We start from the raw sequence: 15170 nt of genomic DNA on the forward strand, positions 1-15170 counted from the left end.
CAAAGAGGAATGTTTTCAGTCTAGCTTTGAATGTAGAAACTGAGTCGGCCTCTCTTATATGAGCTGGGAGTTTATTCCATAAGACAGGGGCTTGGTGGCTAAACGCTCTACCTCCAACCGTACTTTTACCAATTCTAGGAACCACAAGCAGTCCTGCATTTTGCGAGCGAAGTGTTCTGATTGGTTGGTAAGGGACTATGAGGTCCTTAATATAGGACGGGGCCATTCCATGTAAGGCCTTATAGGTTAACAGGAGGATCTTGAACTTAATTCTAGAATCAACTGGGAGCCAATGGAGCGAAACTAACACAGGAGTGATGTGATCTCTTCTGCTGGTTCCAGCTAACAATCTAGCAGCTGCGTTCTGAACAAGCTGGAGACTTCTTAAGGAACTCTTAGGACACGCTGCTAACAAGGAGTTACAGTAATCCAGCCTCGACGTAACAAATGCATGGATGAGTTTTTCAGCATCACTCTTAGAAAGTATATTTCTGATCTTAGCAATATTCCGCAGGTGAAAAAAGGCAGTTCTACACGCCTGAGATATATGAGCCTTAAATGATAAATCCTGGTCAAGTAAAACCCCAAGGTTTCTAACTGTGGAATTGGGGGCTATACTTATACCATCCAGGGAGACTATCTGAGCAGACAGAGCATCTCTGAGGTTTTTAGGACCAAGTATAATGACCTCAGTTTTTTCTGGGTTCAAGAGGAGGTAATTAATTGTCATCCAGGTCTTGATGTCACTGATGCAGGCGTTCAGTTTCTCTATCTGGTCATTCTGGTCAGGCTTCATGGATAAATACAACTGCGTATCGTCGGCATAACAATGAAAATTAATGCTGTGTTTCCTGATTATGTTTCCTAGGGGTAACATATAAAGCGTAAACAGGATCGGTCCCAAGACTGAGCCCTGTGGGACTCCATAGTTGACTCGAGTGCACTGAGAGGAATGGCCATTTACATTAACGAACTGATACCTATCAGACAGATAGGATTTAAACCACTGGAGAGCAGATCCTCTGATCCCTATGTCCTGCTCTAATCTATGGAGTAAAATACCGTGGTCGATAGTGTCAAAGGCAGCACTGAGGTCCAACAGGACCAGAATAGAAAGTAGTCCCTTTTCTGAGGCCAATAACAAGTCATTAGAGACTCTAACTAGTGCAGTTTCCGTACTGTGGTGAGGTCTAAACCCCGACTGAAAGTCTTCAAAGTGGCTGTTGTCCTGTAGGTGGCAGTAAAGCTGCTTAACTACAACTCTTTCTAGGATTTTAGAAATAAAGGGCAGGTTTGATATCGGTCTATAGTTGGCCAAGATGCTAGGATCCAAACTGGGCTTTTTCAGAAGAGGTTTAACAACTGCATATTTAAAAGACTGTGGCACGTAACCCGTTTCCAGAGAGGCATTTATCATTGTTAATATGGGATCATTAATTAGGGGAAAAGTTTCTTTAAAAAGTCTAGTGGGAATTGGGTCTAACAGACACGTTGAGGATTTGGAGGACGTAATAATTGATGTTATTTCCGCTTGATCCACAGCAGTGAAGCAGTCTAATGTTACAGAGGTTTCTATGGATGCCTCCATTTCTACCGCTTCAGCCTGTTCTGGGCTGATAGTAGGAATAACTTGATTTAACTTATGTCTAATATTTAAGATTTTACTATCGAAAAATGTAAGAAAATCATCAGAGCTGAGAGAAACAGGAACATGTGGTTCTACTGAGCTCTGACTGCGAGTTAATTTAGCTATAGTGCTAAAAAGAAATCTTGGATTGTTTCCATTCTCTGATATTAAGGTTGAATAGTACTGGCTTCTAGCTCTACGCAGAGCTTTTTTATAATTTAATAGGCTATGTTTCCAGATATCCAGAGACTGCTCTGAACCGGAGCGGCGCCATTCTCTTTCCAACTTACGGGTTTCTCGTTTAAGAGAACGAGTTTCAGCGTTAAACCACGGTGCTACTCGGTTTTGTCTGACGAACTTAGGTTTCAAGGGGGCAACAACATCGAGTGTACTCCTGAGGGCTTGTAAGGCATCATTAACAAAGTGGTCATTTATACTAGGACTGATACTATGGGAGCTGGTCTCAGAGTATTTTCTCAGAATATCACTAAGTACTGGCTGAACTGTGTGTTTAAACTCAGACACAGAACGGTCAGTTAAGATTCTTCTAAGCTGTTTCTTATTCACTGGGGCAGAAGGATGTTCCAGTGTAAGCTGGAAGGTAATCAGAAAGTGATCAGAAATGATGGGGTTAAGAGGAAGGACACTCAGCTGGCTGATCTCTATCCCATGGGTTAGAACAAGGTCCAGGGTGTGCTTATGACAGTGAGTGGGTTCATTCACACTTTGGGTGAAACCAACATCATCTAATAAAGCTGCAAAAGCCTTTCCTAGGCAGTCACTGGGGTCATCAACATGAATATTAAAATCCCCTAATATTATAATTTGATCAGAATCTAAGACAATAGTCGATAGGAAGTCGGAAAACTCAGTTAAAAATTCTGAATATGGGCCGGGGGGGCGATAAATAATTATGAGTAAAACAGGTTTTCGAGTTTTCCTGTTTGGGTGACTTAAAGACAATATGATGCTTTCAAATGAATTATAAGCATTTTTAACTTTAGGGCTGAGAAGTAAGCTAGACTGTGATATTACTGCCAAACCACCTCCTTTCCCTGAAATCCTGGATTTCTGATAGTTAGCATAAGTGGGGGGGGTTGCTTCATTCAATCTAACATAGTCATCCTGATGGAGCCAAGTTTCTGTTAAGGCTAAAAGACTAAGATTGTTATCAGTAATTAACTCGTTGACTAAGAGGGACTTGGAGGAAATGGATCGAATGTTTAATAAACCGCATTTAATGACATCATAATTCTGCTTGTGAGAACTGCTGTCTGTCACTGTAAGGTTTCTATGACGCGCTCCTTTCATTTGTCTTTCAGCCCATAAGCTAAAGCTAGGACCTGCTTGACTTTCCCTGCATGGGTTTTGCACCGGCACTAACCCTAAGGGAGGCTCAGAGGAGCGTTTTACACTGCTGCTCTGCGCCCGGGTCTCGTCTCTGGATTGTCAGGTTAACAGACTAAGGCTAGCAGAAATGTTTCTAGAAAGAAGAGCGGCACCGTCCCGAGTGGGATGGACGCCGTCTCTCCGCATGAGACCGGGCTTCCCCCAAAACGCGCTCCAGTTATCCACAAAACCAACGCCGTTTTCCGAGCACCATCTAGAAAGCCAGCGGTTAAATGATGAAAAGCGGCTGTACATTTCATCATTGACTAAGTTCGGCAGGGGACCAGAGAAAATTACAGTGTCGGACATCGTCTTAGCCAGTTTACACACCGAAGTTACGTTTAACTTAACCACCTCTGACTGTCTCCGTCGGGCATCATTACCGCCTGCGTGAATCACGACTCGGCGGAACCTGGACTTACTCTGAGCTAACATCCTAAGGTTCCCCTCGATGTCACCAACTCTGGCCCCCGGATAACACCTGACAGTAGCCGCTGGGAGCTCCACGTTTCTAACTTCAGAAGAGCCTATAACCAGAGTTGAGTGTTCAGCGGGTGTGTCGCTGAGGGGGGAGAACCTATTACTAACGTGGAGTCTCGGGTGCTCTAAGTTTTTGCGTTTAGCACTATGTTTCCTCCCAACCGGTACAAACCCCTGACTGTCTCCCGGCTGTTGGGAGGGCGCTGGGGTGCTAGCTAAGTTAGCCCTGGTAGCGCGGCCCGCGCTACGAGTAACGACCTGGCTAGCCGGCTTAGCTTCCACTGTGCGGAGCCGCGCTTCTAACTGCTCCAGCCTGGCCTCCAAGTCTAACACAAGACTACACTTAACACACCTACCCCTATCTTCACTAAAGGAGGCAGGATCATCACTAAACATATGGCACATGGGGCAGGAGAGAGGAGGAGAGGCGGAAGGAGTGGTGGTGGCCATACTAGGTTCTAAGCTAAGGCTAGCGGTGTTTAAGTAAAGAGAAGTGGTTTATTTAGCAAAATGAGAAAAGTGAACAGCAAGCGGTTTAACAGTGGTGAATTCGCTAATAAAAGGTACTAGATGTGAATATTAACCCAGATAACCCTTAGAGTAAGCAATAGTAGTAAGGCTAATGCCAAACAAGAGGACAGCAGTCACACAGCTAGCACTGGGAATAGCTCACCCGGAAATGACGTCACAGGAAGTCCACGGGGCCACAGTTAAGACGGATCAGGACAACCACAAACAAAAGCGTCGGTCTCAAAGAACGATGCTTTCACACAACATTTGTGCTAAAGTTCTGGACTGTCAAAAAACAAAAACTAGCTGCCATTCAAGGTAACAGCTAAAGCTAAAGGTAAGAATGTTAGTACTTCTGAAGCTGGTTCATGATTCCTGTGAGCAGCTCCACCTGCAATAATAAGTCATTCCAGGGCATCACTGTTTGCAGCAACCTTTTTGTTGTGCTTGTCCTTAACCCAGAATGCATTGTCTGGTACAGGCTGTTTTCCTATTAAATGAATGAAAGTGAGGAGCTGATGTTAACTGATTGTACAAATCCTCTAAAAATCAGTGCATTTGTTTGATTACAGGCATCAAACCAGTAAGTTAAGCTGAACGCAAATGTATGCCAATGAATTCACAGCGGCGGGAATATTATGAAATAACAAAGCTATCCCCGTGTGGTTCTTCTGTTGCACTACAACATCATATGACCAATATAGTCCTCAATGATCCTAAACTATTGCAGCTAGTTTCACACTGCTGTGATCAATTAAAAAACCCATTTAGATTTCCGGACAGAAATGTTTATGTATGGTATTTAAGATGAAGAAAAAAATAGTGACAACCCTGTTATTTTCCTCCTGAGTAATTTGACATACAGGGTGAATGTGCACAAAGTCCCACTATACACTCACCATGCACTTCATAACAAAGACACTGCAAACTGAAGATTTCAAGTTCTTTGTCAATCCTAAAAGTATTTGTTACCATAATGAGTTACAGTAATTAACTAGCAATGAATAAAAATGTTGCGTGTATTTCTTGAGTCAAATTTGCTCCTTGTCTTCTTTATTCAGTTTCATTCAACTATTCAATCCTCTTTTCCTCGATCTCCTTCTTTATCTACCAGGGCCTCCTCTTCTACCTCTACTTCCATCATGTCCTCTCATTCTAACTTCGTCTTCTAGCTTCTTCCATTTTTGTTTAGGACATGTGAACTCACCTGTTGCCTTTAAAGCACACCAGAGTACTGCATTTTTTTTAGATTAGCACATGTGCTTCCACACCTGGTGGCTGCGGTTTATCGGTTTCTTTTGTTAGTGTGGTCATTGGCAATCCGAGTTCTGTAAGGACAAGGAAGTTAACCTCACAACCCTGATCTGTGTCTAAGGTGTGAAAATGTGTGTAGATTTTCACAAAATACTTTGGAAAAAACGGAGAGGCAGATGTTTTGTGTAATGTTATACAAATCTGCTGATTGGAGTAGAATTTTGAAAATTTTGTAGAAATTTTTATTGTAGTGTGCAAAAAATGGTAGAAATCTGTAAAAAAAAAAATTCTGGGTAATGCATGATGTCTCCTTTAATGGACACACTCGTAAATTTTTACATATCGTGCATAAGAAAAATCATATTCCAAACAAATGTTATCCTTCCCCAGATGTTACTGTATGTCATCATTTTGTTTAAATATTAAGGCAACTGGATCTATTAAATTTACTTGCAGTTACAACAACTGACCAGTGAATTGAACTCAATGGACTATGACAGAAGAGAGCACTCTAGTCATCGACATGCAGTTCCACCACAGAAACCAAAGCATTAAAGAGAGTTACTTTTTAGTAGCTGTCTGCTGTAGTGACCACTATGAACCAGAGGAAATATGTTAGAGGGCAGACATATTTTGATACTTATAGGTTTTTTTTTCACAGTAAGGCATCTTGTTTTCTCTGTCCCCAGAAGACAAACACTGATCTCCCTGCTGGCTGTTGGCAGGAGGATGCTCATCCACTTCTGTGTGACAGACGGACGGACAGAGACAGAGAAGGAGCTCTGTTTGGATTGTAAACAAACTGACTTCGCAGATAATACAGACAACAGAGGAGCCAAAGTTACAGAACATTTCTGTTTATCTTTCCCTTGTGGCCCCTTAGGCCTGAACAGGCCTCCACATGGGACTGTGTGAGTGTGTGCGGGGGCAGACTGACACCATTGATCTGATGAGAAAGAATTAATTATGTGAATCCTTCAGATACCACAGTGAGGGGTGGAAACTTTGTGCCACCTTTGGTGTTTTTTTGTTTTTTTGGGTGATGTTGGTGAATTTTTGCAAAATATTTCTAAATCCTATGAATGGCTTCAGTGATAATTGTGTGACTCTACCTATCAATGCACACGTGTCTCCGGGGAGCAGCTCCACATGGTGCTAAAAGTCAGAGTTTGTGTTGTCAAAGTTTGGCCCTATAGGATGTATTTTACTACAAAAATCAACATGTATGTACTAGCAGCTGTAGAATGTTTAGGACTTTGCAAACAGAGTTATAATAAAGTTGCAGCTTAGTGATTTATGTGCTGTTTTTTAAGCAGGCATAAGAATTTTAGACTTGCAAAAACAGCTAAATTGTTATGGCTACTAAATTATCAGAGGATGACAATCAGTGTTTGTGTGTGTACTATGTTGAAAAAAAAATCACAGTTGTTTTGTTTTTCATAAATAAATCAGTAAAAAAAACACAGAAGACTAAACTGGCTTTAAAAACTGTTTTACTTTGGAGCTGAACTTTAAACAAACTGGCATGGAGGCAACCAATGGTCCTATCTTCTCTGCCATCTTCACAGACCAGTCAGGCGCCAACTTTAAAAAGATCTTTGAGGATTTTAAGCAACCCGGTTCTGATTTCCCAGACCTTTTCATTCCTGTTGAAGCTGCACAGAAGTTCATCCAAAAAAGGCACCAAATGCTGACTTTTACGTGTTTAATCCTCCCGATTCTTTTTATCCACTGCAGACTCTGTGAAAACATCTCCTTCTTGTTTTTTTGCCCGTCTCACTAATAACAAAATTGTGTAGTTACTTTGTGGAGCTGATCTGGTCTGTGTGTGTGTCTTCCAGGTTGTCGTTCCTGCCTAACCGGAGTTACAGCGACAACGGTCGGACAATCCTCCGCAACGAGCAGGAATCCCAGGACTCTATAGGAGCGCTATGAGGCGGACTTTTCGGGGGAAGAGCTGATGTCTGAGTGTCAAACCCATTAGCCCACTGATCCCCACAGACTGCTCTGGGATTGTGTATTTCCTGGAAACAAAAGTCTCTCGTCTATCATCATCCTGGTCCTTATGAAGATCTGATGATTGGTGTTATTATTCATCAGGTCTGGACTTTTTTGGACAAAAAAAATACAATGAAGGCCGGCAGGAGAGGAACTTTAGTATTATTAATCAAATATTTATACAGACTAAGGGCATGTCTGCTTGTATTCTAACTCACAGGTCACAGTTTGAAGTCATCCTGAGAAGATGAATAGAAGCCTTCTGCTTCTCACCCGTTAAACTCCATCAAGCATTGATGTTTGATATGTTCATAAAGTCCGACAGTTGGTCCAACACCTGTCTGCTTTTATTCCATTAAACTTTTCATTTCTGGTGCCACTGTGTGTTTGTTCTAAGTGTCTGCTGATTTAAGGACAACAAAACTGCATCCTGAGATTTTTTATTTTATGTTTTATTCAAACTCGTCACAAAGGTTAAGTGCATCATAAAGACTGAAAACTTTTGTCATTTTGAGATAGTAATAACAGAATCTGTTCGGCTTTAAACTTTGGAAAATGAATAAAAGCTTTAAAAATTAAAACTAACTTTGAGAAAAAAGAAAAGAAAAGAAACAGTTTGCCCACGTTATCGTTAGATATTTTCTCAGAGACTTAAATGTCACAAATAAATGCCTTTTCTCTTGTTTTTCAGGTTTTTACTACAGTTGTTTGCTACCAAGTCTCTTTTCTAAAAGCTCATTTTTGATTTAGTATTTGGGGAAACAACTGCAGCAAATGAAATAACTACAAAACAGCTTAACAGTAAAGCCTGGGTTGATGGAGGACTTGTGGCAAAAAGCACGAGGGCTTAAACCTTGAAAAAGGTGAGAAAAAACATGATCTTGAATAAAGAACTTAAAAAGCATAAGTGAGCTAATGTGCAAGGTGCCACTTACTCATCCCTCAGAAATTAACACAACATTACAGAAAAGGAAAAAGCCTAGAGGAAAGTGTGGAACATTTACTTTTTATATCAAATTGTTTTTTATTTTCTGTCCAGTAGGTGTCAGTAAAGATTCAAAAATAGCCCAAATCCTTTCAATTGTTTTGATTTTTTTTTTTTTTTTGGGTCACAGAAGTAAAATCAATGGGACACATCTTATATTGACCTTAATGTACCCAATAATATTTTTTTGTGTTATTTACAATTCCAACAGTTTAACATAAAACACTTTTATGATGCAAGTCAACAAAATAGTAAAGTTAATGAGCAGTTCAAATCAGCTCTGTGACATGACAAACCTAGGTAAAAGGTTTCTAGGTTTTCATTTGCTTCTGTCTTTGTTGACCCCAACCTGTTGCACTGCAGGTTTTGCATTGATTGTCTTTTTGAGGCCTTCCACACATTTTGTGGAGCTAAAAAGTGTTGGCCAGTCACGTATTGTAAAAGTTGTAGCTCTTAAAAATGTGAGAGGTCTGGAATGTTCATCGTAAGTACGCTTCAAATCTGAGAGACACGATATAGAAAACAATCTAGGAAACCACATTTTCTGATTGAGTATATTTATCTCCTACTAACAAGAATTCTGTCTCTCCCAGACCTTTAACTTCTTCTTCAATCTTCAACCGGGTACCTGTGTTACTGTCCCCTGTTTGAACTGCTTGTCTGTATAAACACACCTGTCCACACCCTTAAACAGTCAGACTGTAACATCTCCTCCATAACCAAGACTGAAGAGAATGACACCAGCGACAAGATTGTTCACCTGAGCAAGACTGAAACGAACCTACAATAAACAAGCAGCATGATGAGAAGAGATCAACTGTTGAAGCAATTATTAGAAAATGGAAGAAATAAAAGATCACAGACAATCTACCTCCACCTGGAGCTTCATGCAAGATCTTACCTGCTATATATAGGGTAACAAAGATTTCAAGAACGATGAGGAAACAGTCCAGAGCTACAAGGGGGAACTGGTCAATGATGTGAAGAGAGCTGGAACCACCATAACAAAGGGTACTATGGTAACAAGGTCCGTCTGGTTCTGAAGTCCAAGCCGGTCCAAAATTCTCCAGAGACCATCTGGATCAGGGATGGGCAACTCAAGGCCTCGAGGGCCGCAGTGTCTGCATGATTTCCAGGTATCCAAGACCTCATCAACGATTACCTGGTTCAGGTGATCATGCAGGAATGCGGCCCTCGAGGCCTAAAGTTGCCCATCCTTGATCTGGATGATTCAGAGGAACTTTGGGAGACTGCCATATGGTCAGATGAGGCCAAAATAGAATGCTTTGGTATAAAGGACATGTGCTTGGAAGAGGGAGAATACTGAGTTATATCTTAAGAATACTATACTCACTGTTAAGCATGGGGGTGGAAACATCATGATTTGGGACTATTTTTTCTCAAAGTGGACAGAACGACTGATCAGTATTAAAGAAATGAGATTCATGTATGGAGACATTTTGGGCAAAAACCTCCTACCATCAGTGAGAGCCCTGAGGACAAAACATGGCTGGATCCCTCATCACGATGATGATCCTAAAATCATTGCTAAGGCAGTGAAGGACATAAAAAACATTTCAAGGTTCTGGAGTGCTCTCGCTAGTCTCAGTCCAATACAAAACCTGTGGAGGGAGTTGAAAACATCACAGCTCTTGTAACTAATGTTTTTCCTCCCCAGTCCTTCCCTCCACCAGTTTCAAACATTTTGAGTAGATTTGCTGCCTTGACTGCCATTATTATGGGGTATTCTGACCTGCGGACAGTCAAAAGTAGAGGGCAGCACATTAATGATCATCTCATGAATGTGTCTCAATCAGGAACTGAGACTTGTTTTTTTCTGAGCATCATGTGAAATTTCTGGCTGTTCTGCAGAGATCTTTTCTGATCTGCAGCTCACACAAAATGAAATGCCTTTTAGTTTCCAACAAGAAAGGAGTACAGCAAAACCAAACGGGTTTGTTTAAAAAAAGGGTAAAAGATATGCCTTTTCAGCATAAAGATCTAGAAGAAATAATTAAACTGTCATTTTTTATGAAGACTAAAAGGATTTACTGCATGTTTCCGCCTACACAGGACTTACAGGTCAGACTGGAGTTCAATCTGACCTGAACTACTTTATATATTTGGAAGTGAAAGTAAGAGTGCTTTAATAACTGACCATGGATCATCCCGGAAAATATCTGATGCGTCCTTCACCACACTGTGGGTTAGGAGTGAGGAATATAGCAGACAGGAAGCAATGCGGAATTGTGACAGTGTGCACATGCAAGTAGTGGGGGAGGAGATTCAAACACGCTGCCGAAGTGCACCATGTGCTCATTACAGGGACCAAAACAACTGTTTTTTTATGCTATTCTACACTATTATAGCAAAATACTGTTATGGTAAGGTGGAATGCAAAACACATTTTTTAAGTGTCGTAGAATATTATTACTTTTTTTATTATTTGTTTACATTTGTTGACATTTAATTTGTTTTATATAATTGTATTTTCTTTTATGATTACAATGCTGCTAAGGTAACGCACACATTTTCTACGTGTGGGATCAATAAAGTATTTCTGATTCTGATAATCGTCAATAATTATTGAAAGTATCACAGCTGACACTCGTAGGAATTTCACTCAGTGAATGCTAAATCAACCAATTTATGCTCCCCATGTGGTCTGCCTGGATCACTACACTCTAAGATTTCCTGACATTAAGTTCTTTTGATGTTGTATGAAAACTGTAGCAAAGTCAGGGCGAACTTGTTTTTTAATATGTTGATTGTGTTTCTTTATGTATCGTATAATTTAAATTATTTTATTTAAAAGTTAAAAATTTTTTTTATTCATGCAAGGAAAAAAGTTTCTCATGCTGACTCAACAACAAATTCCTATGCACATCAATAATTAAACTAAGTCTTGTTGTGATGTGTGCCATCAATTTTCTTAATCCAAACTAATTTTTTTCTAAACTTTCACGTCAGTTAGTGGTAAACTGCTCTTCTTAACTCGAGTAGTTAATATGTAGGCCAGCAGGTGAACTCTTTGGTGTCTTCTCAAGGATTCCTGTGATACTTCCGATAATCTGAAGGTGAAAAGGAGGTTAAAGTGGACCAAATCATGGAATAACCGAAAATAAAAACACACATTTTTCTAAGACAGCAGCTTTGGTGCGCTGGCCTAGTTATTGAAAAATAAATTGGTAAATTATTTTTTATGCTTCAACAAACTCACAGCTTGCCACAGCAATAGATAAAATGTATAGTTTGTAATAATTTTAAAATTGTAATCTATTGTCCTTCAGCTAAAGAAGAATTCTACTGAGGGCTTTTGAGTTGTCCGGGTTTGAGGAGGGTCATAGAGAGGAGCAGCTGCATCTCACGGTGGGCGCAGGTATGTCTTAGAGTTCGCTTGAGGCTTTTGCGTCATAAAAATGGAATTAGGGTTGTCATAAGTGTGGCAAAGATATTGAGAAGTTGTTTTTTTTTAAACATTTATTTTGTTTAACCCTTGTGCTATCCTAGGCACTTTAACATTGGGAGTTGGGTCATCTAGACCCAGTAGACAGTGCGCTGAACCTTTTTTCTTCAATGTTTTGTGATCTTCACTGGTGTCCATGGATTACATGAAATCTTTCCACCTTTATCTTCCTTTGTCATGGTAGGGAGAACACGTCAATGTGAGGGTGGGGTCATCTAAGATAGCACAAGGGTTAACTCCAACATCAATGCAATACAAAATGAAATTCGAACAGTATTTGTAAAGATTATGGAAGTTGCGATTCATGTGTGATGCTATCGTATAGTACTCTTTGCGCAGCGCTCCATTCGTTGGTAAGGCGCGAGTACTGGCTCCAGTGGCGGAATTATAACGTTACAAATGAAAGGATCTAAAACATTTTGGAAACTGTTTTAATTTTAGCATTGTTCTCAGTGTTTAAGCACAGCTCTTTTAGCTTTAGTGTTATTACTAACGTAAAGCTGCATGGCAACATGTTTTGGACGGCACTTCTTCTTCTGCATTGCTGCCAGTAATGCAGAAGAACTGATACACACACCTACAGTGCCAACAAGTGGTTGTTAGTGGGAAACAACCGCTGAAGTCGGTTGTTTCGCTGAATATATGAGCCTATTTAATGCTTTATAAGTCGCTTCTGAATATAAGTCGCACCCCTGCCAAGACTCTGGAAAAAAAATGTGACTTATGCTCCGGAAAACACTGCATATGCTAAAAATGACAGCTTAAGACAAAAATAGGAAAAACTTTTTTTTTTTAATACAGATGCAACCACAGACCCAGAATTTGATTTTTTATGTTTTCTAAAACAGTTTTGAGCACAGCATTATGATATGGGGATAAATATGTCAAACCAAAGTGGCATCAAGAGGAAAACTAGCTTTGTAAGTATGACAGTGCAACCTTCCTCTTCCTACTTCCTTTTTGTGTCCCTGTTTCAGTTTGCACATTTTCTCAGCTGAACAATTTAGACCCTGAATGTTAGGAAATGTTTGACTATGTTTAGCTAAAGATAGTACAGGAAAACAATCTCAATGGTTCACTGGTAAGAATGACTTTGTCCTGTTAAAGTAAAAACGCAGCTTCTTGAGCTTTGAAAATACTATCAATAATGTATTTTTTGGGTGTAAAAAAAAAGTCAGAGTGGTTTCTTATTACCAAAAAATATTCACACCTGGCAGCCGTGTATTTAAGTTACCATTTAAGAACAGATGCACTGTTGTGTTTTTTCCTACAACCTAATGGAGAAAAGCTTTCTGAACAAACTTGAGACGTATTATGTTCATAATGAGTCTTTCTCCCAAAGTAGAGTTGGTCGTGGTGTTGCACAGGGCTCTGTGCTCGGCCCATTCCTGTATAGTCTGGATGTGCTTCCGTTAGGTAGAAAGCACAGCATCAAATTTTCTCTGTCATGCTGATGAGACTCAGTTATTCATTGAAACAGGATGTCAGCCAGTTTACAAGACTTCAGGCACGTCTTAAAGATGATAATGCTTTGATGTGAATGTCCCATAAAATAGAGGTGGATGCTCTTGGACCTGAGCACCTTATGGATTTACCATGCACCAATATAATCACACTAGAAAACATTAAACTGGTCTCCAGCTCTACGATAAGAAACCTTTGAGTCATTTTGATGAGTTGTTCACTTTTAACTCACAAAGAATATTTTTAGAACAGCCTACATTACTCTCTCTGCAATGTTTCAAAGGTCAAGAACGTCCTGTCTCAGAGCAAAACTGAAAAATTAATTAATGCATTTGTTAAGACCATTGTAAATCTTCCCTGCCAGAAAGACCTTTAGAGGATTCAAAAACCTGCTGCCAAAATTCCAATAAAAACATTAGAAGAGATTAAGTTTTATCGGTTTTGGTTTCTCTAAAGCAACTTCCTGTTTAAAGCTTGATAGACTTTGTTCACTGACATCTAAACTTCATTTTCTCGCAAAGATTTCACTTTCCAAACAGAACATTTTGTGTTCTTCTGTATAACCAACTCTGTTTTCAGTTTAGGAGGCAGAAGCCATTTCGGTCTTCAGAGCCAGAGTTGGAGTTTTCTGTTCTGAGGTTGAGTTGGCTGAGTTAGCCTAAGATTCTTCCTTTGGTTATACTACTAACCAGGTCATTTTAGGATAAATTTGGATTTATTTTTCTCACCTTCCTGATTGTAGATATTTTTTTTTGGTCTATTCTTCTTAAAAGTCCCGCTCTAACCATCTTTTGATCTATTTTCAAATCCTTCCCAGTGGTCTTTTAATCACGATTTTTAGCCTAAATCAAAAAACCTGTGTGGTTTTCTAGTAAATAGTTTCTGCAAAGTGGCAGTTGTTTGTTAGAATTTCGCCCTGAGTTGTGGGTGAAGCAACCCCGCCACCCCCTCCCTTCCCTATCAATGAGAGCTCTCTGTTTCCATGCTTTACCTCTAAATTACAGCCCCTCACAACTCCAACCTAACATTAATGTGGCAACAATAATGAGGAGCAATTTTGGAGCTATCCAGCCATACAGTTTTAGCCAGTTGCCAACTCAGACATGGAAAACAAAGATGTACATGGATCTATTCATCTAGAGTGGATGCATCAGAATGGAGCAGAGCAGAGAGTTTGTAGCCTCACCCATTGTATTTTCTATGTTGCACCAATGAGCTTTTTGGAACAGACTCTTTTTTGTCTGCTCCAGAAATAATGTTGTTTGAAAAATATTACAGGGTCAAAAATGCTAGTTTAATTGTCCGCTTTCTGTAAGTTTTTTTTTCAAACAGACGAAGTAAAAGTTGCGTGCTTCTTGTAAAGTTCAGGTTGTTTCTCCTCCTTCATTAGCACAGTGTTGCACCTCTTCATACCTGGTGGTGCAGTCCACAAACACCTTGCACTTTTCACCTGCTCTGGGCCTCATTATGTGTGCTGCTGAAACGTCTCTGGCTGCTGTGAGAGAAACTTGTAAAAAATCAGCCAGAAGTATCAGGTGTGACACTAGTGTCAGGTATCGGCTGTGCAGCTCATTTTTAGTGTTCGACTTTAAACGACAAAAAAGTGCCTCATCACATAAGAACATAAAAAACATGTTTTTAAAGTCAAATAATTTACTTTTACATCATGAACAGGTAAAAGATTACTTTACCTTTTTGTGTCACGAGGCTCAAATGTTGGAAGGAAGTAAATACAGGAAATTAAATATAAACACTTTAGAAAACACTTCAGGAATTTATGTTTTTCTTTTAAATATTTAGTTCAAAAGGAGCAAATATTGCACATTTTTCTGTCCCTAAATCTTCAAAGATTAAATCTTTTATAAGTATTTGAGAAGACTTATTGATGTCACATTAATGTAAGTCTAACTTGTACTGCAGGTCTCTGAACTGAGACAGCAAAGCTTTGAGGATCTGAACATTTTTCTTCCAATTAAAGCCAAGAAAATTCCCAGAAA

At 39.8% G+C, this 15170-nt stretch overlaps 1 protein-coding gene across 2 annotated transcripts in view; it reads left to right on the top strand.

Annotated features, from left to right (window-relative positions):
- Positions 1-7642, top strand: part of LOC101158620 (5-hydroxytryptamine receptor 4) — an 83046-nt gene extending 75404 nt beyond the window's left edge. The window contains exon 7 of one of the 2 annotated variants that reach the window (XM_011481932.3): positions 7102-7642. In XM_011481932.3, coding sequence (XP_011480234.1) covers positions 7102-7195 — 94 coding nt within the window. In that variant the 3' untranslated portion in view covers positions 7196-7642. The other variant, XM_020707796.2, reaches the window with a different exon arrangement.
- The last annotated feature ends 7528 nt before the right edge of the window (positions 7643-15170 follow it).

This window comes from Oryzias latipes, chromosome 12 (assembly GCF_002234675.1).
Source record: "Oryzias latipes chromosome 12, ASM223467v1".
Lineage (NCBI taxonomy): Eukaryota > Metazoa > Chordata > Actinopteri > Beloniformes > Adrianichthyidae > Oryzias > Oryzias latipes.